The 27,683-nt window shown below is 39.5% G+C and overlaps 4 protein-coding genes across 16 annotated transcripts in view; 3 read left to right on the top strand and 1 right to left on the bottom strand.

Moving 5' to 3' along the window:
- The window catches only part of LOC135160444 (protein gustavus), an 87,474-nt gene extending 80,646 nt beyond the window's left edge, over positions 1 to 6,828 (top strand). For all 4 annotated transcript variants that reach the window (XM_064116977.1, XM_064116978.1, XM_064116980.1 and 1 more), the window contains 3 exons: positions 22 to 352; positions 572 to 730; positions 862 to 6,828. In XM_064116977.1, the coding sequence (XP_063973047.1) occupies positions 22 to 352; positions 572 to 730; positions 862 to 998 (627 nt within the window). In that variant the 3' untranslated portion in view covers positions 999 to 6,828. The remainder of the gene's footprint in view (positions 1 to 21; positions 353 to 571; positions 731 to 861) is intronic.
- A 30-nt stretch (positions 6,829 to 6,858) lies between these two features.
- On the bottom strand, positions 6,859 to 21,346 carry LOC135160452 (uncharacterized). 10 transcript variants are annotated; one of them, XM_064116992.1, is made up of 7 exons: positions 19,599 to 19,819; positions 10,747 to 10,857; positions 10,354 to 10,533; positions 8,056 to 8,572; positions 7,386 to 7,645; positions 7,136 to 7,266; positions 6,859 to 7,047 (listed from the first exon to the last, which is right to left on the bottom strand). In XM_064116992.1, the coding sequence occupies exons 4-7, from the start codon at positions 8,321 to 8,323 to the stop codon at positions 6,924 to 6,926; spliced, it is 783 nt and encodes a 260-aa protein (XP_063973062.1). In that variant the 5' UTR covers positions 8,324 to 8,572; positions 10,354 to 10,533; positions 10,747 to 10,857; positions 19,599 to 19,819; the 3' UTR covers positions 6,859 to 6,923. The 10 variants fall into 10 exon arrangements, with proteins under 10 accessions (XP_063973062.1, XP_063973060.1, XP_063973070.1 ...); XM_064116990.1 differs by lacking the exon at positions 10,747 to 10,857; XM_064117000.1 differs by lacking the exon at positions 10,747 to 10,857 and having other exon boundaries at positions 7,386 to 7,480.
- Positions 13,530 to 21,991, top strand: LOC135160449 (cyclin-dependent kinase 5 activator 1). Its single transcript, XM_064116988.1, has 4 exons — positions 13,530 to 15,428; positions 17,038 to 17,283; positions 21,408 to 21,766; positions 21,851 to 21,991. Exons 1-3 carry the CDS (start codon positions 14,997 to 14,999, stop codon positions 21,750 to 21,752), a joined length of 1,023 nt encoding a protein of 340 aa, XP_063973058.1. The 5' UTR covers positions 13,530 to 14,996; the 3' UTR covers positions 21,753 to 21,766; positions 21,851 to 21,991.
- LOC135160250 (titin-like) lies at positions 21,831 to 27,589 on the top strand (the record flags this gene model as incomplete). Its single annotated transcript, XM_064116579.1, has 1 exon — positions 21,831 to 27,589. A coding segment is annotated over one exon (2,259 nt), but the record flags the coding sequence as incomplete, so codon positions are not given.
- Between the last annotated feature and the right edge of the window lie 94 nt (positions 27,590 to 27,683).

Below are 27,683 nucleotides of genomic sequence, written 5' to 3'. Positions count from 1 at the left end.
GAATTCAATCTAATTTCGCAGGAAGACGACAAATTGACGTTTCACCGTCATCCAGTTGCCCAGAGTACAGACTGCATAAGAGGGAAAATTGGTTACACAAAGGGTATGCACGTGTGGGAAGTTAATTGGAGTACGAAACAACGTGGTACACATGCAGTTGTTGGTGTTGCAACCGCCGATGCACCATTACACAGTGTTGGCTATCAGAGTCTAGTCGGCAATAATGCACTCAGCTGGGGCTGGGACTTGGGTAGAAATAAACTTTATCACGACTCTAAGAATAACAATGGCGTTACGTATCCAGCGCTACTTAAACCTGATGAGACGTTTGTTGTACCAGACAAGTTTTTAGGTAAATATATGATATTTTTCATTAAAAAAATTAACTTGCTCATAATTTGCAATAATTTTTAGAGGTGTTTAAATTTTCGTTGTAAAACAGTCTCAAAACATTTTCTCCTGAGGTCAATGCTCAACGAGTTCTTGAAAATAATATTTGCAAATGCGGTTATTCAATTTTCTATGGATATCACATTGTACAAGTAATTTGATGGTGTTGTTATTTTCTCAGTTGTCCTTGACATGGATGAAGGAACGTTAGCATTTGTGGTGGACGGCCAGTACCTGGGTATAGCATTCAGAGGATTAAAAGGAAGAAAGTTACACCCTATTGTCTCGGCAGTGTGGGGACACTGTGAGATTACGATGAAGTACATCGGCGGCCTTGACCGTGAGTATCGATTCCACTATTATTAATACTGAGAATTCCTGCAATATCATTTCTCAAATTGATTGAGAATTGGTTTACAGTATTGTAATTCCCTGCCAGAAAAATATATAAAAATTATCATCATATTTCAGCCGAGCCATTGCCTCTGATGGACCTCTGTCGAAGAGTAATCCGCCAAAGAATCGGTAAACACCGACTCGAAAGGATTCAAGACCTAAATCTGCCCCAGGCCATGAAGACTTACCTTCTGTATCGTGACAGGAGGTAACCACCACACCTGATTCATCAACAAATACCCGATAAAATCATCGACGTATGTCCAGATAATGCCCAGCTGCCTTGCAAGCAACCGAGAACAATCCACGTGTAGTCTCGTGTCTCTTTCTCCTCTTAAAAATAACCGATGAGTCGTTATTTGTGAGCGTCAATGTCCAATTAAACATTAACAAGTTCAGAACATTAAAATATTCTCAAATTGCCATTGAGAACGACTCTCATCGATGAAAAATAAAAATCTAGCGAATTATTAGGTAATTGTTGTTTTATGTTGTCAATACGACATGGTCGTAGAGTCTTTATTAATTGTTATAAGTCGATAAAAAAATGTGTGACCGTTTGTAATTTATTTTTTTCGAATGGTTTTACTCATTCAATGGTTAATTAGTTTTCTTTCGTCTTCAGTTATATTGTGATGTCTGAAAAATTTAATTTACCGCTTTGTTTTGATTTATTCGAGTGAAGGTGACGATGAAAGAAGAATAATTAAAGGAGAAACTGACGATTTTCGTTCTTGACTTTTGTTAATTGGTGATTATCTCTGAAATGAGTGAGTTTGGGAAAAAATTTCACAAAATATTTTTTGTGCAGAGTTAAATTTCCCACAATAAAGGACCTATGACATTTTTTTGCTGAACATAGTGGTTTCGGAGATAATTCTACTTGGAAGGGGCAGGAGGGAAAATCGTCAGTTGTCATCAATGATTCAGCGATTTAGTAATAAAATGAAATTGATGGAGACACGTGGGGACTCGAGATGACCGTGACCCTGAGGATTCATGGTTGGCCAGTAAATAAAAACAGTTAGACTTAGTCGAGCCTGAAGACTGACAGTGGTCATTGGTACCTAGATTGCAACAAATGAGATAATTTTTAATGAATGAAGGATTGAATATCTTAAATCCTCGGTAATTGTTGTACATGTCTAGTCTGATAATGGTAATGGGCAGTTGTAGCTGGTGAAGATGATGAAGACAAGTGGAAATGACGAAATTATGAACTTTTAATTAATAAAATGATTGAAATAGAAGAGATGGAATAAAGTGTACAGTGACGAATTAATAACACCTGGAAGGGATTTATGAATTTTCAGAGGTGATTAATCAACAACTAATCCCTTCCATAGACTCGTTTTTCAAATATTTTCTAAGCATGCTAGGTATAATGATAAATAGAAGTGTGAGCGTGTCGGGGCAAGATTATTTGAAATTTGAAAGAATCATTGAGAGATTTTTGATGATGTAAAAGAACGAAATGATTGTGTGGACCGATTGATTGATTTATTTACGTTTTATTCATTTCACTTTATGTATGTTTTTTTTTGGTTCGTTTCAAATGTGAAATTTAATCGTCAATCTGGTCATTCTTGTGTCATGAAGTGTGATGATGAAATAATCGGTTATGACGATATTAATAAGACAAATTTGTGGAGTTATTTGGCATTATCTTGGCGATAAGGAATTTTAGGAGAAAATGATTCTTCACATTTTCCTCTGCAAGCACTTATTAGCTAGATAATTGAACAATTAACGAGTGTCTAGATAATTTATGGCAATTCGACTTGTGTTAATTCGTGGATATCCCGTTAATGAAGGGTATCATCGGAAAAAGTCGGTAAACATTTGTTGGGGAGAACCAAATGTCCCACTCAAATGTCTGCCGCCATTTTTTTAAAAGTCACCTAGTTTTCAGAATAATCATGAAATTGTGAAGAAGACACGAGATTTGACATTTTCCCCATTTGTGAAATGAATATAATTAATTACCTCGACTAAGTAAATTTAATTATCCAATTTTTTCTGATTAAACCACAAAAATATTTTACGTTAATTATCTTTTCTTAGAAAAAGCGACTGACTACGGGCATTGACAGTCAACATAATGCATAATAATGGAAAAGCTGTCATTGATTAAGACGAAGACAATTATATAAATACCATATGTTGATAAAAAAGAAAGTTCAGTAATGTTTTCATGAAGAGAAATTATGATTTTTTGATTGGAAAATGATTTCTTGTTCCGCTCATTTCTTTTTGCAATTCAAAATTGTGAAGTGGGTTATTATTTAGTACGTCTCATTGATGATGAAAGTGATGAAAAATTGAATGAGATAGAATAATGAAGTGAGAATTCGAGGGGATAAATTCAACGTTATATTAATGTATATATCGTGTAATCTGTCCTGTACTCTATTTCATCGTACAAAAAACAATGTTTAGATGATTGATGATACCTGGCCTATATTGTGATCACGCGCACATTGGATTATTCGGTTTAATGATTTATCGATGGGAATTCTGATTTTTTGGAGAATTTTGAGTTCCTTTTTGTCATTACTTCTGGAGATTTGGTCTTCCAAATTGTATTATCCATTTTTTTGTTGCACAAATATCAGGGATGCTAATTGGGATATGCGAAATATTGGCCTGAATTGAAATTTAACTTCTGTGATTGCCTTGCAAATAATGGGATTAAGAGAAGTACAATGCAGTTATTTTTCCTCTCAACTCATTACTTTTAAAGAAATTTGCGAAAAAAATTACTTCTCATCAATGAATCGATATATTATAATAAAAAAATCGAAGAAATACCCCAGAATTCACATTAATCTCTTGCAAGCGATTATAACGTACAAATGACAGAAAAGAGACAGTCCACAATTTTCTTTACGAGAAACTTACCCCAGATAAATGAACCCAAATTGAGAATAAAATACAAACAACATCATAAAACTCACAACCGTCTTTGTAACCACTACCTACTATTTTATATAGTTAAAAGATAACTATAATTGCACGTGGACGGATGTACCATGTGACCATGAGACAGGAAAAATAGAATTAGGAATTTGTAAATATGATTATTATAAAAATTGATAATAGTAATATTATTACAATTAATAGTTTAATTGATTAAGCGAATTATCGTGTTAGTCGGCATAATGTGAATTCATTTTATACGGTATAACGATGGAACGATACTGATGTTGATACATCCGATGAGAGGTAAATACCTTGATTAAATAATTGATTGAAATATTGAAATTACGAACGATGAGTGGAAATTCATGAGCAAGTGTGAAAGATAGGTGAGAAGAAGAGGGTAGGCGTTTAATGGTAAAAATAAAAAAAAAGATAGTATGTCGAAGTTTTTCCTGTATAAAGAAAATAATGTTTTTGGGCAGTGTGACCCCTTCCTTATAATTTTAAATTGCCTCGATGATAGAAATTATTGAAGAATACAACCAATAAATGGATGAGAAAAACAATTATGTTGAGGACTAATTAGTGTTTTTTTTGGCTGGCTGTTTATGGGATGTATTTTTAAGGCTCTGTAAGTCTCCTTCCCTCTCTTCTCATTATCTTTTATTTTTCTGAGGGTAATGGTGGGGATTAAGGGTGAAAGGAGAGATTTATTGACGAGAGAATGGATTTGCAGGGTTTCTTGAGGGGAGGGAGGGGACGTCTCTGGAGAAAAGGGAATTGGAGGAAAATGCCGAGAGAGATATTTTTTGTGGTGCATTTTGAGATGTAGTAGAAGCGCCTTTTGATGTTTCATCATGGTTTCACGCATGGTATCTAGATAATCGAAGAATGGACGGGGGATGATACTATTCGTGACGAATGCTGTCATCACTGTCAGAAGTCTATTCGATGGTTATCTGGGGAATGAGAGGCCGCAAGGGAATATGTCAAATAATATTTTTTGTTGATCGTTTCATTTTGCACAAGAATAATTTTCTGGGATTTTTCTCTGGGTCCAATGGCTTCAGACATATTTCGAGAAATAACGGGATTGTGTTTCTTTGCCAATTACCGGCGAAATAATTATTGGGATGTATCAATTTAAAAGGGATCCTCGATCGTTAAACCTCGATTTCGATCCTGATTTTTCACTGATTTTCTTTCATCGTTTTGAGGGGTTTTCCTGTCATCTGGGAATTTTCCCGGGGGCTTCCTTGTTCGCTATGTTATTAACAAGTTAATTGTATTTTAATTTTTTTCAATTTATTTTTTCTTCAAGGATCAGTGCCATTTATGTCTACTTGTCTGACCCAAGTGGGCACGAATCTCCTAATTCCTCTTATAAATCTCTTTCCTCCATTTTCATGTGTAAATACGTTTTTATAATAATTAAAATTAGTTAAAAGTGGAAAAACTCCACCCATGGAAGTCGAAATAATGTGTCGACGAATTTTCCAATGAATCTTTGTGAAAACTAACCGAAAATAACAAGTGGATCGAGTGCAGAATCAGGGAAGGTGAATATTTTTTTAATTATTCCTTTATTGAACTCTACAGATATAATGAAAATTCCAAATCATTCTCAAAGAATTCTACGTCCGAATAAACAATTTTCCCGATTTTTTCGCAAAATTCATATTATCTATCAGTCTTGGTCGTCAACAAGAGGTGAAATATTTAAAAAAATGAATGAAAAATTATTTTCCCTGGCCAATAAATGATAGTAATTTTATTTGTGATTGCGGGAAATCTTTGCTGAAATCAACTGGACAGTAGTACTTCATTCCTTCCCGACTGATATTAAAAAAAATTAGCGACAATTCGAGTGATGCTCATTGATGATTATCTAGTTGAAGAAGTAACGATTTTTAATGAAACACCAAACTTCAAAAAGACAACTTTATCCTAAGCTTCTGCAAAGTCGACCTATTTTTTTTCACCAGAAATTTCCCTCACTGTGGCAGGAAATGGTCCCACCGAGAAATGATACACAAGATCACTTTGAAAACAAAAAAAAAGTAACAAAAATGTTCCCACGATACTGCCTGTCCGCCTGTCTGTGTTACTACGTTGCCTCGGCGAGTGTGTCTAATGTATCGAGAAATGCGATAACAACCGACGATGATACTCGAAGTGAATGATCATTTTGATTGAGTGAATGAATCGCTTGATCGTTGAAAAAATTCCAGATATGATAAACCCTCGATTTTCATTCACTAAAAGAAATCCAAAAAGGGGAGATATTTTTGCAGTCTTGAAGTGAAACGCTTTACTATTAGTGTTATTTTCATTCGTCATATGATAATTGAGATGTTAAGAAGCTGAGTAATTGAATCTCTGGAATTTTTTCATTGAAAATTTTAATTTTTAGAGCGAAATGATGACAGGAGATGAAACCACAATTGTTGTCCCCACTATTTTGGCAATATCTTGAAAACTACTGGCTTTATCGAAAAATGTCACAAAGAAGTATTTGTAGCTCTTTAAATTCTCCACAAAAATGATTTATGACATTTCCCTCTAAATTCAATAGTTTCGGAGACAGAGGGCCTTATCTCCAGCCATGATTTTGCTACTGATTTTCAATCTGCGATGTATGTAATCATCATTGAATTCTGTTAAGCCTGGACTATTGCAACGAGCGATCTCACATCTACTGATATAAGTTAACGATTTTAGCGTGGTATTGCTGTATAGTGATCGAGTGATGAAGAATTTATAAATATGTAATGCCTTAATGTTAATGATAATAATAATAATAATAGCGTTATATTAGTTGGAGAGGAACGTGAAAATTAAAGTGAATACAAATGAAAATGATGTAATAAAAAAAACCACTATTGATTGTCTCTATTACTTTCAGTTATGTTCGTGATTTGATATTTTTTTATAAATTCCGAGGGAGTAATCTCGTTGACGATGGGAGGATGTGGATTTATGGGGTTAAGGGCAAAAGACAAAAGAGTGGAAATGTATAGAGAAAATGCTGTCTAAAAATAGTTCAGGCTGGATGTCGATGTATGTAGCATATAAAAATGCAACACAGCATAATAATTAAAGAGGAAAAATGAAAAATTAGTTGATTTTTTGGCGTTTTCATTAAAAAATTGAAGCTTTTATTGTTTTCTCTACCTATGGTTTCCAGTTACTACCATTGCTGACAGTGATCATTATCAGCGAAGCAGACAATCTCTGTAAAGCACATTGCAATCATCGCCTCTAACTCCAGCTGCGGCAGCATCGTCTACGAGCCGATCCCAGCCGGATGTTGTCTTCACCGATTTCTTAACGCTTCGTCTGGCAAACATGTACATTTTCCACTAAATTAAATCAATTGCATAAATCCGCGGGAACCGAGATAATTTAATGGCGGAGAGAAACTAACGTGAGATAGTCGGATAATTTAGTACCAATGGGGCCCAAGTCCCTCACGAGTTGACGATTCTCGAGGCAAATTGTCCGCTGGATACAGCGAATCCTCGCGCCAATGTTGTAGATATCCTGTTCTTCCGGAGTCTGCAGTTGAAAGTGAGTTAATTATTATGTTCTTCATTTGCAAATATTCATACACCTGCGGTGATAGGAAAAATGTTTTGTCTCCAAAAAAAGGCTGTGAGCGAAAGATAAATTCTTACCATGTGGTCAAAATCAGCGGAAATCAACAAATCACGTTTTTCTCTCGCTGGCAGTGAGTCTATCGATTCCCTCTGTTTGCTAGCCGTCATAGCGCCTTGAATAATAGCAAAAAGTGTTAAAAGTCCGATGAATAATGCAACAGTCATATATTTAGTGGGCACTGCAATTTGATTATTATGCGGTGGTAGAACCGGATACCCAAATTCAGGGTAACCGTAGGGAGTCCACTGATCGCTGCGGTAGTGAGGAACTGAAGGTGCTGAAGAGAATGAAAAAAAAAATATTAGGATGGATTCACAATTTTCGGAGATGTCGGTGGAATATCAATCGAGATGAACTTTCAGCCTTGAGTCTTTTTTTTTTCGAGCTTTCCAAATGCAATTCTCCGGTCCTTCATCCCCAGGCACTTGCAAATCGACGAAATGTCAATTGGAAATTGAATTTTAGCTTTTAACTGGTAGACGAGGGGGCGGCTATTCGACGGAAAGACCTTGAAGTTACGGTGAAATTCAATTTATGGAGTTGGATGAAAAAAAAAGTTGAATTGTCGGGGATGACATGTGTCTCAATCGATTGACAGTTCCGGAGGCAAATCCACACATAAAAAGACATAATATTTATTGAATATCTCTCTCTGCGTCACTAGAGAAGCTAAAATCTTATAATTACCGGGTGCATAATAAGTTGGTGGCATCGAATGTTGTAATTCAGTGGTATAGGGTGACGTTTGTGTGACAACATCCTGTGCACTTGGTGGCCACCAGTCGTTTCGCTTCAGAGTGCTGACTGTGCTGATTGTGCTGGTAACAACTGGTGGAGCTAACTCACTCGGATTCTGGGATACCTGAGGTATCACGGTAACCACCTCCTGTGCTTCAGCCGGTTGCAGTAAAAATAGTGCAGTCGCTAGCACTATCAAACCCAAGCGAAACAACATCTCTGATATCTCGGAAACTCCTTTATCGCTTTACCCGATTTCTTTTCTAGCTTCTGTTCTTACTGTGCAGTCTAGCAGTGGCAGGAGTAGACTGAAACTATGTGGGATGTCTCCAGTAATCTCAAACAATAAAACGCCAATTTATTCCAGTGCAATCGACGATCCGATGCGCCTCGGGGCTGTACTTCGTCGTTTACTCATAATTCGGGGGAAGGACAATCATTCGGTTCACTGGGGGTGAAGACAATTCTGGTAAGCAACGGGAATTTCATGAGGAAAATTAGATGAGTCGCTATCAAGGGCAATTTGCGTAACAGCTATTTTCTCCCATTATTTTTGGAATTATTTGAAAAAAATGAAACAGGGATTTCGAAAATGCGTCAATAGTCGACAGATTTCGTCATGAATTCCCCCAACTCTCCATTTAAATATCAAATTCACTCCGAAATCTCTACAGTACTGGGTTAAGCGGGTCGTATTTCCCTGACCTTTGAAAGAGAGACAATTTTTGTTTCTAAACTTTTCCGCAAATTAATTCGGTCTGATGCACACTCTGTCGACGTCAGACCCGCATTCTGTCCCTCATCTCCCATGAGGCAGGCGAAACTAGAAGCCAGACAGGTAAATGAGAACTTTTCTCCGGCTAGACTCAGCCTCAATCTCGAAATGGGTGTTATCAGTCTTCCTGACAGGCAACTGTAAGCGTCGTACAAGTTTATCAAAGAAACTGTGCTCAATTTAACTTTGATTTTGTGGTGTCACTTTGTCGGCGTGAAAAAATTAATCCGAAAATCGATGCAAATCTGTAACAGCAATGAGTGGAAGGGTGTGAGGGCAGAAGAGGGTGGAAAGGGTGACTGAGGGATGATTTTAGTTGGGGTAGGCTGGGAATAGTGTACATGGGTGTTGCTATGGCGATGTTTCGCCTGGGGGCCTCGTCCGTCTGGAGCCGCCGTGCTAAAGGGGATGGATACACCCGATTCCGCACCCCCTCAATGCCAATAGTACTGGTATCTCACCCAAAACACACAGGGATTATCGTCACGGGACGCATGCAAATAGGCTTCAAATTCGAATTCTCGTTTCAGTTAAAATAGAGGAGACACACGTGAAATTGAAAATTGGAGATGCAGTTTATTGAGAGCCAGACGCGGCGAGGTAATGCCCAACCGAACAAATCAACTATTCGACCTGTGTTTATTTATTTACTTGTTATTTGTTCATCTGCCTTTATTACTACCAGCATACCCTATTATCGTAAAATAAGAATTTCAAATTCTCCATGGAAAAAAAAATGGTATCACATGATAACAGGTGGGATCACGTACATCAGGAGCACTGGGTGTGGAATGAGGTCACTTCGATGCCAACCGACAATTTAACGCCAACGCTATTGCACACGGTAAACATTCTATTTTTATCTTTTTTTCCATAACAATTTTTTTCATTACAAAGCCAGCTGAAGTACTTCTTTTTTTCGCAGAAAATTTTACTGCAATAATAGTTCTTTCCATGCCGGCGGCAAAACTGAAGTTGGAAGATCTTAAATAAAACCGAATTTAATTAAAAACCTCTTTCACGAATGAAAAGATGGAGAGGTGTGAAAAAAATTTCACAACTTAAGAAGAATTCTTCTGTTGAGGGGAAATTGCACAAAGTTTCGCTCTGTGAGGGGTAATCACGAAGAAAAATTCTCAGTTCACTGAAAAATACTCTTGCCAGTGGACATATTTACGATTTGTTCGATGAAAAAATCAATTTATGGATGCAATAACACTCCTTTGAATCTGCCAACCAACATTGCCTCAATATTGTCAGCGAATGTTACCCCAGTGTTAAAATATCTTACCTCAGAAAGACACACGTTCACTTCTTCGCCCCACAATTACCCGTCTTCTTCAGTTATTTTTTATTTTATATTTATATCCACGAGTGGTTTATTATACTCCTCTCAATTCCCTCAATCGTGAGTTGCTCAATTGCAAGGAGAAGACGCTGTAGAATAAAAAGGACTAGGAGTATAAAAATACCTTTACAATGTTTTTTTTCATCTCTGAAAGAAAAATTTCTGCACCAGTTTCACTTCCGACCAGATTCACCCCGAGCTCTCCGCCAGCTTCTTGTTTGCCTCTTCCTCCCCCGTCCAATTACTTTGCAAGTTTTCAATTAGAAACCAGACAGGGGTTTATAATTACGTGACCAGGATAATTCTGTGGGCAAAAGTAAAGTGAAATCGGATACTTATTACGTGAGAGAGCACGTGTAAGTGTTTGGGTTAGGCCGCGAGAAAATTTACTCTGGAATGAGATATATTATGACGGGAGATTATTTATCGTTAAGGTTGTAGATTTGTTCTTATTAAAAGGATAATAATTAGTTTTTTGAGTAGTAATTTTCCTCTTCATCAAAACGGGGGCATTTACCTTTCATATCAATTGATTTATTTTTGCTTCGTCCCTCGAATTTTTAAACAATCCATTTCTCATTGCGTTCACAATCTCCGATCCCTCTGAATCGAATGTTTTCCATTGATACTGGGGATTAAAATAGAGGGGGATGGATTTTGAGTCTGATCAGATAAGTCCTTCCCTACTGCGACGTGTATCACGCAGTGGATAATCTCCATCTGAATTTTTCAATCTAGTCTGGCCATACCAGCTCTCTATAATTAAAATCCACATTCAAATTTCGACCTAAAAAAATACACCAAAAAAAACCCACCAGGAAGGGAATATTTTATTTCCGTGAGTTCTCAGTTTCATGGAAACCAACTACGAAATCATCGTGAACCTCAAACCATTGAGTACAAACATAGTAACAATTTTTTTATTTTCCTCATTTCAAAGGAAAAATAAAAACAATATACTTGTCTGATCAGGCACGTATTTTTTCACTGACTCCGACTATTGGAATAACTTAATTTATGGCGGCTGATTAAAATTTCGAAGCCATCGCATAATTGAATTCTCTCATGAATCTTCCTCACAGCTATTTGTGCCATAATTACATTGAGTGAATTTTTAGATTAATTATTTTATATTAAACCTAATAAACTGAGCGATAACAAAATTATCTATGCAATAGTGTGGAGTCGAGCGGAGAGAAAAAGCGCTCTCGTATCGCCCTACATATCAGAAGCGGTTCAGTCTATATCAGAGGCTCGTTACGCGCGTCACAATTTTCCCCACACCGACGACTCTGTATATCTATGTATAAAACCACCCCCTTATCGTCCCCCCAACTTTAGCATCCACCTATCAGTGCATATCCCATTATCATTACTCCTGGTGCTTCAGCAGACTGGATCCACGGCTGGAGTGCCATTTCCACTCATGGAAACGAGTAAATAGAAAAAGTTGATGTGGGAATACTGGGACGGGGAGAGATTATTGCACATGGGAAAAATTTTTAATCTTACGATTTCTCGTAGATGTGATGAGCTCAAGCAGACGTTGCGACGTTCAGGATTTTTTTTTTTGATTCGTAGGGAAATTCAGTTTTATTTTCATGGACACTAAAGATTAATCACAATACATCATAATACGTATAAAAATATATTTTATATTCTCAACGAAAATATTTTTCTTCCTGTGGCCGACCGCGAAGTTCCCTCTCCACTGCGAATGTTCAATTTTATTGCGCTAAAAAAATGTAAACACTGGTGAAACGTTCCTTTTCATCCGTGTTTAGACTTGGAAATGTCATTCATTCGAAATTCAGATTTTCCCTTTTTCATCCACCATCAAAGCAATTGAATTGGCTGTGAGACCGTTGCATATTCATGGCACCCGAAAAATGCCGGGGTCAATTGCGCTACTCCATTCACTGACATGTAATATTTCCCACTTCACAGGCAACTATCATCAGCCAGACGATTAAATGACTCGATAATGAAATTCCACATACGTATATTCCGCATTCCAGGCATCCCCGGCGAGTCCACTGTTTACCCCTTGCACCTTCCTCCCACATCCCCTATCCCCCCTCCCCCTGGTTCCCTCCAGCGTCCATTCCTCCTCTTATCCAGCCCATGGCATCTGGAGCAGAGAATCACGACCGAGAGTGACCCCAGGGCGGTGTCAAGATAAAGACAGACTGTCGAATAATAGAAATCCGATCCCTTCAGCTACCTTTTCTTATCCAGTGACGCAAGTGAGCGGATAAATTCAACATGAGATATCGCTTTTGAAATGGAAATAAAATAGAAATAAAAAAAAAAGTTGGTGAATGGGTGCGTAGAGGGAAACGACGATAGTTTTGGAAATCTACGGCTATTTCAGGTTGACAACTCGGTAATCTACGACGATTGAACGCTTCGGAAACCGTTCCAATCATTGATTTGGGAGGTGGAAAGGGGAAGGGGAAATACAATTTTCCGATAATCTTGCAGCTATTTTTGTTGAGTTTTTTTCAGCTGGAATGTCTTAATAATCGGCTGTCGTCTTTTTTCACCCCATAATTTTCTAGAGGGGGAAAGTAGCTTTCATTGGAATTGGAATTTTCCCCATTGGCGGCCCTCCTTGAAGAATCGACTATTCTTTGAAAAAATAATTATACACAGAATTCGATGGATTAATTTTTTACTCTCGTCGAGGCTATTAGGCTCGTAAAAAATTAACCAGTAAGGAACCTCACGTTTTCGTAAAGACATATGGGCCAAGTAATTTTCATTTTCTTTACTGACGGAATTATTTACGAAGCCTTTAATACTTTTAACTTGACCTTCCGTAAATTTCATCGAATTTTTACTCTCCCTTGGGAATTACAGAATTTCCACGTAATTTTTATTGAACTTTACCCCTCCGTGGATAGTAGTCACCCCTTAAATGTCTCGCGGGTCAAGCTACGACTCATTTATCCAAAAATCGACAAAAGAACCTCCTCAACTGTCTCCCATCTTCATCACCCTTTCTCCGAAGAAAAATCCGATACATCCACTCACCCCCAAATCCCCCCCCCCCCAACTGGATCGAAAAAAAAAACCATTAAGAATAATCTGAAGAAAAGAATATCCCGAATTACTCCGTCTGGCCCCCGCAATTTTTCACCCCTCTCCCTCGCCCTCCTATTCACCTACCCCTCAGTAGCCACCCCCGACAATCGACATTCGCCGTTTGCGTTGTTATCGAACGATTGCGCGCGCACAAGAATTCATAAGGGGCGTACCAGTCGGTTACGTCTTGCTCCGTGCATGATGTTCCAAAGAGGTGCCTTGGGGTACTCATACAACGCTGGCCAAACACCGTTAGCCAGCCCCGAGTGACGAGTGTTGGAGGACAACAATTCGTCAGCCACTGGCTGAACAATCGCCAGCACCCAGGAACGACAATTGTTAAAGTTTTATAGATAAATAGGAAATAGTCCAGTCACCAGTGGCTCAAAGAACTGAAGAACTCATTTTTCAGGAAGAAAATTTAGGAATTGATAAGATCAAAAGTGTCAAGTGCATTCGCTATCTTCAGAGATTTTTCAAAAATTTTTGACTGTCCGGGATAACTGACAATTGTGACAAGTGAGCTACCGAGAGTCCTTTAAATCGTGTAAACAGAGGCACGCGGGATCGGTTGGATCAGTGATTGCAATTACAGTCTGAAAATTTGAAAAATCAGTTTCCAAGATTTGGGAATTTTCCTCACGATTTCAATTCCTGATTTTCATTAAAAAAAAAGTGTAGTCACTACGAAACCGCTGAAGAGGGTTGCATCGATCGCTCGCCATTTTGCTAGCCTCCACAGTAGTTGAAACATTGCCCTGTTGTGGTGACTGGGCACCCCGGAAATTTTGAGTTATCGTTTTAATAAAAATTCACGGGATCATCATCTCGGAAACTATCTAGGGAGTTGATTCTCCTGGAAGAAGGACGAATTTTCGTGAGGATAGTAGCTGTCGACTTTAGTATATTGATCGTGTGCGCCATATTAGTCTGAACCGCCTCGTCTGAGGGGTTGCGTGGGCAAACGAGGGAAGACAGTTGAAGGCGAGACGATAGTGAGATATAAGGTGACGAAAATTTATTTTTCTCTGGTCGTAAAGTGTTAAAAGTATCTCCAAAAAACAGACAAACATACAACAGCGAGAAAATTGAAAAAATAAGGTTCGCAAAGGTCACAAGGGTAAGAGTACGAAGTGTTTAAAAATTGGAAACGCAGTAGAAAAAGAATTCTGGAAAATTGAGTGTTCAAAAGAAAAGCATTAATTGGTGAATAGGGTCGGACTAGGGCCTGAGTAGGGCCTGGCTAGCCACCCCTGAATAATCACAAATCACTTTGAAATAGTCATCTAATCCACCAAAAGCCCCCATAACTGGCCGCTACCTGACGCCTGGTATACGGTAGGCATCAGGCTGGGAGGACGTTTGAGTGAAGTGGTGGGTCCCGTCGTGGAGGAGGCCATTGAGCCAGGGGATGCAACCCCGCTGACGGGACCCTCGAGGGAGGCCTCGATACCCCGAGCCCCTCCACCCCCACCTCGTATAACCACACCAAGTCCCCCAAGACCGCCACCACCGCCATCACCACCTCAACAGTCCCAACCACCCCAGCAGCTCCAGGTCCATCTCCATCCACATCTGACCAAGAGTCACAGTCAGGTGTTAACACAGGGTCAAACACAGGATCAGCATCAACACCACCAGCTCCATCACCAAGTCAGTGAGCCAACTCAAAATCCAAACATGGGGACTGTTCTGTCATTCAGTCTCAAGGAGCGAAATTCTTCATCAGTTTATCCACCAATTGGTCATCAATATTCCGAATTCACCCTCAACAATTTCAACTACGAACAGCTGAACAATGCGAAGAATCGGGAGAACAAGAGTGTCACGGCTGTTGCACCAGCACCACAAAATACCAACAACAATTCGTTGCAGAATAATAATATTAATTTGAACAATAATGACAATGCGAGAATTATTTCGGAGAAAAATGCTCTGGAGAAGAATCTCAAGAAGCACTCGTTGTTCATCAATGCACTGTCGTGGAAGCGATTTAATACGACTAACAATAACAAGAAAAAGCTGGATAATAAGAATAAGAACCTCACTTTTAGGCAGCCACTCGATAATATTCCTATTGTTGATAAGAATAAGAATATTCAGACGCCGCAGGTATGTCATATTTTTTATTCTATAAAATATGTTGAATAAATTGAACAAATCAGACAGTAACGTTCAATACAACTGCCGTTTTCCAGTCTCCTTGAAACTCGGGACTATCAATTAACGAAGTTGTTCATTCATACAAAGCCCCCAGTGTTTATTTATCTCAAATGAAACCTCACACAAACATTAGTCCATACGACTATACAATATCGCGTGTGTCCCACCTGTTTCAACTATCCTCAATGCCGACGCATCGATCGCATTACGGGAAACCATTTGTTTTACCGATCACTTCTTTGATGTAATGTCTACTCATTAGCGACATTAGTCATAAGAATCGAAAATTCACGAAGCATAGAAAATTCTTCAATTTTCGGGGTAATATTGAACACATCAATTTTTTTTCTACTTGCGCGTTCTTCTCAATTAATTTTGTACATCTCTGTGTTGAGAATAATATAGTTTTCTACCCAACAAGTTTCATATGGTATTTCCTAACAGAATAATAAAAATTGAAAACTTAAGTTTGAAAAATAGATTGAGCAGAAGTTATATGTGAAAAACAACGATAACAGGTCCCTTGAACCAATTTTTCCCAGAATTCAATTTCCCTACACTTTCCTCTCCATCTTTTTCATTCTCAGTTCGCTCGCCATTCTTATTCCAACTTCAAGGATTATTCAGAAAAGTTTCCAATACCCGTTCCACTTGTTTTTCAGTAAAAATTGACGGTCTCTGTTTCCCATAAAAGAAATGAACCGGAAAAGAGTATTTAAATATTATTGTTATCACAGTTGACGTAAAAGATTAACGGATCTGAGCTACTCCGAAATGTTGAATTTCCTTTTATCAGCTTTAACTGATCAGTAAATGAATGAAGCTTCCTCTATACAGTTGATTAAAAAAGCTTCATTGAATTCCATTCATATATTTACCCATTTATGCATATGGCCTCCGGTGGATTGTACAAAATTCATGAAAATATTTTTTTTTTCGTAGAGATGAAAATAGCAGTGATAAACATTTGAAAAATAAATCATTCCCACACACCACGTGGGTTATTGGAAAAAATTCCCTCAGGACTTACTGGTGAAAAATTAAAAAAATTCAATTCGATCTCACTCGCAGCTTTCATATTGCCTCAACCCACTCGCTTCTATTTCACATTTTTCCATTGCCCGGGGAAATGAATGATAATTCTATTTTTTTATTATGCGCAAACGTTGGCTGAGAAATCATGGTATTATATACACGTGACACATGCACTGTTGATAGAGGAACTCGTCTATAACCTCATACACGAGCCAAGGACTTAATGTGAGACTATTTGGAATCGGATTGTCCTACTTTTCAAACTGCAACGCGTTATTTGTGCGACAAGTTTTTTTCCTATGAACATTTTTAGAATATTTTCGACGGTGGAGACTATAACTTTGTAGAGAATTCGTAAAACTTTTATCGGGGTTTGAGTTTTATTTTTTATTTGCATCCTTCAGGATTTTAGTTTCAGATGAAAAAGGGGGATTATCGAAGGGTTGAGGGGACCGGGATACGATGAAATATTTTAGTTCGATGTAATTTAACTTGTTGTTTAATTTGATTTGTTCTTCGACAGACGAAAGCTCCAGTATCCAACAACAATCATACGACGCACAACCCCAAGTGCGATAAAACAGTGGACAGGTCGCAACAGCCGGCTGGACCACGTAAAACAGTTATTCAAGCATCAACGTCTGAGTTATTGAGATGTCTCGGTGTTTATCTCCATGGTAAATGCACACGATTGAGAGACTTTCAAGCTGGTGATGCTGTCATGTGGCTCAGAACAGTTGACAGGAGTTTAATACTCCAGGGATGGCAGGTGAGTCACTTTGCGAGAGAATATTGTCTAGTGTCGGGGGAAATCCGATATTCCGAACGCTGGGGGGTGGGGAAGAATACAGGGGGCTGTCATGAGGTGCTGAGAGAGGAATTTTCTCTTTGAATTGAATGAACAATAATTGTGTGACAATTTTCATATTGAACGCAGAGCTTTCGCCGATTCTTCCCCATTTTCCTTGGATTTTAATCTTCAACGAGAAAAATGGCACGACTGAATCGTAAAGGACTCTTCATACCGACTGGAAATATTTTCTCGACATTATCGCTTGCAAATCTCGACAAAAAGCTTTCAATAATGCACGTGGGCGATAGCACGTCTATCCATCGAACTTTGGGTTCATCCCGGATCTCGCCTCATACGGACACTAGACTCTTAATCGTAAACTCCCTCTCCATCGATTCTCAAAAAGGGGAAAAATAAACCCCGAGGTGGGATTTTCCCTTCCAATCCTAGGGAAGAATATACGAGAATATTTTTCCAATATTTATAGTACAATTTTTCCAATGGGGTGGATATCTGGGTCTCGTTATAAATATTCCTTCACAATTTCTAAAAATAATTACCGAGGTGGATAGGGAATAAGTTGAAAATGGAGATAAAAAACGGATTGTCTCGTAAAAAATATTGCATTTTTTAATCTTCGAAGCTTCTTAATTTTTACTGCTTTCATAAGCTCTTGTTAGCCGAAACAAATGTTTTGCAGTGAAAGTTGACTGTTTTTGCTTCAAATTTGGTGGGAAGACAAAATTTGCGGACTTTTCCTTATTCTTATTCTGCGAAATTCCATTGAACATCCGAACATTCATATGCCACAACTACAGGGGCGATATGTGAAGCAATGTGAAGAGGGTCACGTGCACGAGGGGTGTCGGTATGACGACGAGACGAGTGGTCTCTGAAAAATGCGCCCCAACACAGACACGCGGCTTGCAGAAAAAAAAAAAGAATTTATGAGGGGTAAGCCTTGAGGGTGTTTTGTATGCAGTGAAAGAGGGAGTGACGTTGGCATCACCCCAGTCTTCTCCCCGCACCCCCATCGTCCCGGGCTCCGCGAAAAGAGCCACGGGGTGGGTTCTTTAATTGCCAGAAGGGAAGAGTCAGTCGTGCGAGATATTACTCAGCCGCATGTACATACACACAGATCTTGAAATCCCAGATGACTAAATATTTAGGAGGAGGGAAGATCAGAGATCGATGGGGCACTGATAAGAACATTGATAAGTCCCGGATTCATCAATGATCTTGGAGGAACCCAAGGAAAAATTCTGCTTGGAGTTTATAATATTCCTATCTGTATTTATATCTCGTGAAATTGGGTCCAAGTTCTCCTGAATCGCTGGAAATTAATGCAATTCTGGAGATTCAGTGGCTGATCCTCTTTTGGATAAACGATGGAGAGTGGGATGTGCTGTGTGAGACGTGAATCATTCATATTACTTGATAAATGGATGGTTCACAAACAGCTGTCACATCATATCAAATATTGCATTCACCATCTTGGAGTCCATTTCAAGGGCTTGGAAATGATAGATGAGTGGTATTCATTCATGAGGGAGAAGTGAAGACAAGTGGGAAACTACTTTTGCCTACCTGGACTCCCTGTTTTTGCTGATAAATGAGTAATATTTTTCCCAATTGTCATTTTACGGATCGTTATGTCCTTCCGTACACGATCTATCATATTTTTTCAATTAGTTCATGATTCAGAATAGACTCTATTTGTAATGGAATTTAAAGATCATACGGATTTCTCTATTAGTTTTATTTATATCGGATTGTAATCGCATTAGAAGCTCGTGTGACTGGCATTACGATAAATTCCTCGTGAATCGTCACGTGGCGCACGTTTTCGAAGCTCCCTACGTCTCGCTATTTACCACATCATGATGAATTTGAGTATTGCCAGGGGAGCCAACAATACTCACGTTACTATAAATCTATATTCACTCGTGTTCCCTTCGAATGTCAATCATCGCGCTTTATGAAAGACTTTATTTTAGAATTTCAATTAATGTCCATTTCGAAATTTACGTCACGAAAATTCTAGTCGTAAAGTTTCTATTCTTCCAAAGATATTCAAAAGAATCAGCTAAAAGTTCAATATCGAAAGTCAACTGTTTCTCTACAGTGTTAATAATTAAATGATTGGAAAATGTTCAGAAACTTAGGGTCGACTTTCCCTGAAATAAAAGCTCTGATATTCAACTGTAAATGCAGAAAAGCCTTTCACTCGTCAAGACATAGCCGAAGTACTTGAAAATTCTTAAAATAGAAAATTCGATTGAATGACTCACCTCACCTCACACCCGGTGCTCGCAGGGATTCGGAAATTCCTTCAATTGTCCCCAGGATAACGGCACATAATTCTCAATTCAATTCAACATTCATTTATCCATGAAAATAATGAAATAAGATTGGTTGCCCTGGGGGTAGCTACCCAATGAATTATTAGTATCCGACAACAACTCACGCCAACAGTTCGCTCACCCTCGGTCGAAAATATCGATTGAAAAGATTCCGGCACCTTCTACCATTGTCTTTCAACCTCGACCGAGTAACTCGACTCCTCGAATCGTATTGCAAATTTTTTCGATTCCATGTATCCCCGCAAAATGAATCGAATTTAATCAGCGAACGAAGCGTACGCTTTTTAATTAATAAAATAAAAAATAGATATCGAGAAATTCGCCAATTTATTCAGTCATTAATTAGCTCATTAATTAAATAAGTCTATGCATTTTTTATTGAAATGACAATCTGTGGCAGTGCACTGCATGTCGTCGACCGGTTCGAGGAATAATAAACCCGGAGAGGAAAGGGTGTAACGAGTCGTGTAAATATTCACTCTTGCAGCTCATTAGCGACTAAACGTGTAATTATTAATTAAGCATAAAAAGGGATGTATAAGCTTTTATATTTGTTCAATGTTTTCATCGTCAGTTTTAAAGTATAAATTGGTTGAGATATGGTGAATAGTCTTGAAAATCTATGTCATTTTATTTCTGAATATTCATGTTTCATTGAAGATGTATTCAAGCGACGAAATTTTCATCTCAGTTTCACTGACAGCTCATGAATTTCCTCGTATTCTTAGTACACCTTGAATATTCATAATGATTTTTCCATAGAATTAAAAAAAACTGACAGTGAAAATCATAATTAAACCAAGAAAGATTCAATTTTTGCTGCCTCTTGTTTCCATAAAAATTTTATTTCCCGAAGCCCTTCATATAACCACTGTAGGGCCTTCCTCTTTCCGTCAGGTATTGGTATATCGCGAATGTAATAATGATTTATCCCAAAAAGGTCGGTATCAGCGCGGCTGCCGTGGCCTCCAGCACTTCTCAAATTGAATTGCAATTGTTTTCCAATGTTTCTCTTCCCATCATCGCGAAAAAACAAAATATACAGAGAGGTCAGCCGGGCTTGTCTATAGCACTGTAGCAACAAGAGGATACGATATCGGGGGCATCGATCTAGTGCTAACTCTCGGGTCACTGCGAGGCCTCTCTCACGATATACAACCCGCCTCACATGGTGTGCAGGGTGACCCAGGTCTCCATATGAAAATTGTACACAACAACGTTCAGCCTAGCCAATGCACCTCTGCAGCCACCTTCCCCCGTCCTCTCATTCCCCCAGGTGTTGTAAACACTCGTATTTGCGGGTGTCGCACGAGTAAATCAGGTCGCACGTTCCAATTCGCTAATGACACCAAGGGCCAACTGTTGTTATTTTTCTGGGCTGAAGAAAAACGCTTGAACGAGTGAATTGCGGGGGTGGTGGCGAGAGGGTGGGAGAAAAAAATAAGGGCGTGATTAACACCCACATGCCTACGTGGAGGTGACAGAAATGGAAGAAAGTTCATTGGGTTTCTGAGTTGTACTTCCATCTACTGATAAAGCAGGCGAGAAAATCATGCTATTTTTATGCGACTGTTATGTGAGGGCCACATGGGCCATCCTGTCGACTCCTGTGAAAAGGGCCCCTTCATTTGATACACATCTACCCCTCACCAAATCATCTATGATTGGCAATCATTCCAATTCCCTACCCTTCGCCGGAATGAACCCAATCAGTAAAAGTTTTATCTTGACTTCCAGGACGTACCGTTCATCAACCCAGCGAACGTGGTATTCGTCTATATGCTTATCCGTGATTTGGTAGACGGTGAGGAAGCGTCTGAGCGTGAGCTCCAGGCAACAGTGCTCACCTGTTTATACTTAAGCTACAGCTACATGGGCAACGAGATCAGCTACCCCCTGAAGCCCTTCCTCGTGGAAGACAGTAAGGACAAATTTTGGGATCGTTGCCTGCTGATTGTCAACCGTTTGAGCTCAAAGATGCTGAGGATCAACAGTGAGCCTGGCTTCTTCACGGAGATATTCACCGAGCTCAAGGTATATGACACCCCCTGGAGACGTCCTTCACTGAATATGGGCGTATAAAACCCAAAGGGCCTGTACGTAACGCCCCCTCGTGATATACATGTCATAATTATCAAACCTAAAAACCACATTTTTTTTTTCCCCCCAATTTGTCACAGGCCTGCGGAACCGGAGAACGCGGCAGTCTTACTGGGAGTGGCCTCGAACGAAGTCTCGTCGTCTCCGGAGTCGCGGTACCCACCAAGGCAGCTTGACAGAGCTACAGAGAGCTCTTGGATCGGATCACCAGGAACGAATGCCACATCGAGTCATTCTGACCTACCGCAGAAAAGGGAAGAGCCGCCCTTGCTGCATGACAAGCCGCCAACGGCCCAACAGCCACCAGTACCATCAACCTCGGGTGCAGTACAACATTTGTCATCCCAAAAAACACTACTGGAACCACCTGGAGCGATACAATTGCAGCAGCGTCGCGCCAGTGGTGGTTTGTCGGGACGATGTCCAGATTGTGGTAAAAAACGTGAGGACGCTGTTTCGTATACGATTGAGGACCTTGATGCTGTCGATGGTGTACCACTGGAGAGTAATTTTCCAGGGCAGGTTTGCACTTGTGATGAGAATGCTACAGCTGTGAGAACACCAGATCCATCGCCTTCGTATAAAAAGCCCCATCCTGATTTGCGAAAATATAGGAGCGTCGAGACCTCCAGGTGGTCTAGCAATTATTTGGCTCCTGACGATGCTGTTTGTCATTTGTATACGACTGACGATGCTATCTGGGGACTTCAGAATGCTGGTGAAGATACTGAGTACCGGTGGGAGTTGCACACGTCGCGCACCGATGTCGATCTTCATCGAAGGACCAAGTGCAGCTGTCATGATCTTACCCCTGAAGAGAAGCGTCATCCTGGCCGGGCGGATCTCAAGAAGCATCACAGTGCGGAAACAGATAAATGGTCTCTTCGACACGATCCCTTGGGCTCAGAGCATCATGACCTCAGGAAACATCTCAGTGATGCATCAGGCATGGCGCGAGAGCTGGGCCAACAGCCTATGGGAAAGACCCTTCAGGTGCCCGAGGTCATGCCTAATCCGAAGCCACGGTGTACGTGTCCAAAGCCCAAATTTCTGACGCCGTCGCCACCCGCTGAGAAACGAAGTCAAAGATTTCAGGATCAGGAGAACAAGGTCATGTTCTCAAAATCATTGACTCCGGAGGAATCGCTGCCGGTACCTGAAAAGAAGCCTGAACTGAAGAAGACGGTGAGTGAGGATGTGCGAGCGCCTCTACCGAGAAGAGAGCGCGGACGACTGGTTCAACAACGAGCTATTGAGAAATCCTCCATCAAGAAATGGGAGCCAAAGGAGAAGGTTGTCAGTCCAGCGGAGGAACGGAAGGCGCAGCGATCGAAGTGGGCAGGAATGACACACTTTTCCCTCCAGCCGGAGAAGAAGGAGCTCAAGTATGGCGACCCGAAGAGTAAGAGTCTGAAGGAGCGTCAGAGGTATAGTGTTCGGAGAAGTCTATCACCGGAGCCAGATCCTCGCGGGATTGTCAGAGTTGACAGTCGTATCGTGAAACGCCTGATCTCTCCAGACATCACCATCACGAGCGATGCAAAATGGGCGCCATACGAGGGCTACTCTCCCCTTCCAAATGTAGGAATAAAAAAGAGAGAGCCAAAGCACATTCGGGAGATCAAGTGGACACCCTACGACGGTTCAGCATCTGAACTGAGTATCCTCGAGGTCCCCGAGGAGGCAACTGCTGCCGACGATTATCATATAACGCCGACCTGTCACCCACCGCCGCGAGCACCATCAATGAAAGAGGAGGACGACGAAGAGGAGCGCGCTCGCTGGAGATTTCTCAATCAGGTCTCTCCTTTTCCAATTTACCAGGGCGCTTGGAAAGAGATATCCCCAGAGAGAACTCCTCCGCAAACTCCCGAGGACTTGGAGCCACCGATCTGGACGCCAATGGAGCCACCCGCGACTCCGGTAAAACGCCGAAAGCCCTCGCTCATCGCCGAGCCGATACCGATTCCCGTAAAACTTGGAAAGGAATCGCGCAAGGAGAAGAAAAGGCTGAAGAAGGCGGAGAGCGCTGTCGCGAGAGAGGTGACCCTCCGGCTGGCTCCGCCAACAGTCATCGTGAGGGCTTCCAGCGAGGACCAGCAGAAGGGCCGCCAACGTCCTCTGCTGACGCGCTCCAAGGCACTTCTCGAGGTACCGCGCAAAGGAATCGAGATAACCAAGCGATCGCACAGCGAAGAGGTCCCACGATATCGTAGCCACGAGAGCCATCATGGTCCCAGTCGTGCAAGGAGTGAAGAATCATCAATGTATCCCTGGAACGACGACGGCGAAGTGAGGCAGTACGTTACGACGGTCTAGGACACCTCCACTCATATTTTCTACTACATTTTACTGCCTGAGGTGAATGAAGAAACTGGAGGGGGCAAAATAATTACTCATAATTTTTTTTTATTAACATCGACGGCTCGTTCCTCTTTTTGTTACCAAAAGGCCGGTCTACTAAGCCAAAGCGAAGAAAAAAAACATTACAATTAAAAAAAAAATAACAAAACAACTCGACATTGACTACTTTCGGCGGCCTACGCTAATATGAAACCATAGCAGAGGGAAAATTAGAATATTGTGCAGCTAGGACGCAATCGCGAATTTACACAACCCTGTGTTTTTTGCGCCCGTGGCCCACATGGGGGTTTTTGTCACGCCTGCGCCGTCACATTGTATTCCATTTTGGTCTTATCGACGGAGAAAATTATTACTTTTTCCCTCCCATTGGGCTGAGGAAATACAAAGCTGCAGGCGTGATGAGAAAGAAAAATGTTAGATTAAAATCTAACGACATCAATTGCTCAGGGGCGAAAATATATGGCGAGGCTTGAAGGTGGTAGTCCTGGGGGGGCGTAAATGAATTATTGCACATTCTCAATAATTTGCTGGACGTTAATGGTGGACAAAATGAACATGGTGAGACCGGATCCAGATATGAAGGGCAAGGATATAATCAATAAATAGTTAACGAATTTTAGTTGTTGCCTGTGTATTAGTTGGGAGTGGGGTCGATGAATAAATGATTTGAATCAATATCGAAGATCGTACGAAGTGAGTTGATTATTAATTAATTAACTAGCATCATTGGCAGTTCATTTTTACGAAGGGGCTGTTCAAAATGAGGTCAAGTCATTAACATTTTCGATAAAAATAGGATTATTTATCAGGTGATGAACAATTGTTAAGCGATAATAATAAACAATTTAGAATGATAAGTAGCCGTGATTTAATGAATGATGATTAATTAATTAATTATAAAGATAGGTATTAACTACCGCTCAGTTTGTTACTAATTAACGATTTCAGATAAAGCGCTGAATTAAATATTTGATGAATTAAATAATTGTCATTCATGAAGTATATGAATATGAACAAAAAGGGAGATAAATTCGTGATAAAATTACAACAGTTAATATGAAATTGCGATAACCTGGGATTGCTCTAGAATCTCGTATAAACTAATGTATAAGTTTACCTTAGGAGGTGGATTACCACTGGTGTTATCCAGTGGTGCCGTGCCGGGGTGTGCAATGTTAATTAGACAAAAAAAATCAATAAGAGGGAATCGGTTATTAGAAGTTAAGCCAGGTATCAAGGGTAAGTCATTCGATATTTAATTGCTAACAATTATTTGAGAATGAGATAATCGATTTGAGAAATGCACTTCTTACTCGTAGGGACTATTAATCGTACTTTTCATTTACATTGGATACTCCCTAGGGTTCAAATTCCCTCCCCTACCCCACCATTAACGATGTGCTGGGTTCAATAGTGCACGGAGGGGGTGAAATGTTTAAATCTCTCCCTGTGTCAGCGAGGGTGCGAGGGCTTCCCGATCTTTCAATTTTGTGGAATTCCTTACCCCCCGAGAATGAAATTTCAGAGAGTCTCCACTGTAAATGAACAAATAATGAACGATGAGCACGCACGTGCGATGTTGGGAGATTTTCCAATGATTTAGGTTGTGCTGTCTGTGATTGCGTTATCCTTTCATTGGTAATATTGTAATTTTAGGGCGTAAGTGCGTAAGGACATCACTATCCATCTTCTACGAATTTTTCTTTATTTTTGTCGATTTTTAAGGACGTTGGTCGATTTACTTTACGTTATTCGGGAATTTTTAATATTCTCTAGAACTAGAACTAGACGAATTAAGCCACACACGCGTGTAAATTCCATTGAATTGAGTAATTACGTCATCGATGTATATAATATGTATTGATATACATTTTAATGAGTTTTTGAATGGTTGAGTGAAGCACTGTGAGGTGTAAGCACCGGGTAGATGATTCATCAATGATCACGCATGTTCATTCATTAGAACTAATTATTGCATTTAGTGGTGGTCATTTTTTAAATTGAAACCTGGAGTTTTAATGATTCTCACGCATTATGATTGTTCTGTGTTGGTAGTTATTTCTCTAAAAACGTGCGCTATCGAGATAATTGCGTTTTTATCCTGAAGGAAGTTGTCTTTTTTTACATTATTGAGGAGACTGAATTTTGATTGTTTTATTGTTTAAATTTTTATTTGTTTGTGTTCCGACTCGATAGTATCGTCAATACTCACTGATATTGAATTATTTAACCATTTAACTTTACTCATTACCGAGGGAATTAATACTCCAACGACGTATTCAAGGTATAAGATCAATTCCAATAATTTTCTCATTACCATTAAATTATAATTTTGAATGAGAAAAAAATTCTACTAGTGATTCGTCGACATATTACCGTCCCGCAGACAACCCCTCTGTACCATGATCCTCTGTGATTGATTAACAAGTCTGCGGATCGCTGGTAGTATTGTAGTAAAGTGAACTGAGTCAAGTATGTGAAGAATGAAAACTCGATATCGACAATTATTTATATATAATTTAATTAAAAGACCAGTGAAATGCTGCAGTACAGTGTATCGGTACTGTCATTAGCATAGATGAATATTCAAGAGGATAAAACTGAGCAATAGGAATATTTCATGAACATTCCCAAAAAATTGAAAAGAATCTTTCTTTGAATTTTGAATACTAAAAAATATTGAGGGGTGAATTCATGTCCTCTTAGGTCTGTCTTGAGGGATCAAATTAGTGTGGGCACGAGAAAGGTGATAGGATTTAATGAGAACATTATTTTAAATAATGTAAATAACTGAAAAAAAATAATTAATGACGAGCCAGTGCCGATGGGCCGGAGAATGAATTTTATTGACTTCTTCATTGAAACAATGCATGAAATATTCCTATTGACAAAAAACTAATGAAAGATGAAATTTTGTCGTTCATTTTCAGACCTGCAAATTAATCACAACCCTAGCAATTCCGTTCGCATAACCGAGAAGATAAATAATCTGCCGAACCGAAGAAATTCAACGTTGAATAATTATAATAGCCATAGTTGATATAAAAAATGTCAAGTTAATTTATGAATGAATTGTGATTACATTAATTGTAATTTCCTTCAGTTTATCATTCTTCATTGTTATTGTTTATACGCTTCTTACGATACTTCTAGTCCGACTGACAGTGATTTTTCTGTTAATTTAGTTGCGTTAGTCAATTGATTTCAATTAGTTAAGAATAACTCCGAGTCAAGTCCGTTATCTGCCCCCCTCCCCTCTCTGTCTCTCACTAATCGCCCGACGAATGATTTGTGAAACCGATAATGAAAAAATTTCTACAAATTATGACGTTACTGAAAATATTATTCCCCCTGTATAGCGCAATGCCATTATCTGTGCAACAATACCAATATACAATACCCGTAATATGAGGTCAATGTTGATTTGTTTAAATAAATGTAAGTTCGAAAATTTTTTACTGAGTTTTTATTATTCAGTCGATCCTTCCCACATAACATTTTATATTTCTGGTATATCAGATCCGCTACTATTAATTTATTTATATCTTT

The sequence above is a fragment of the Diachasmimorpha longicaudata genome, chromosome 3, assembly GCF_034640455.1.
Source record: "Diachasmimorpha longicaudata isolate KC_UGA_2023 chromosome 3, iyDiaLong2, whole genome shotgun sequence".
NCBI classification, from domain to species: domain Eukaryota; kingdom Metazoa; phylum Arthropoda; class Insecta; order Hymenoptera; family Braconidae; genus Diachasmimorpha; species Diachasmimorpha longicaudata.
This window is presented reverse-complemented; position numbering and strand designations above follow the sequence as displayed.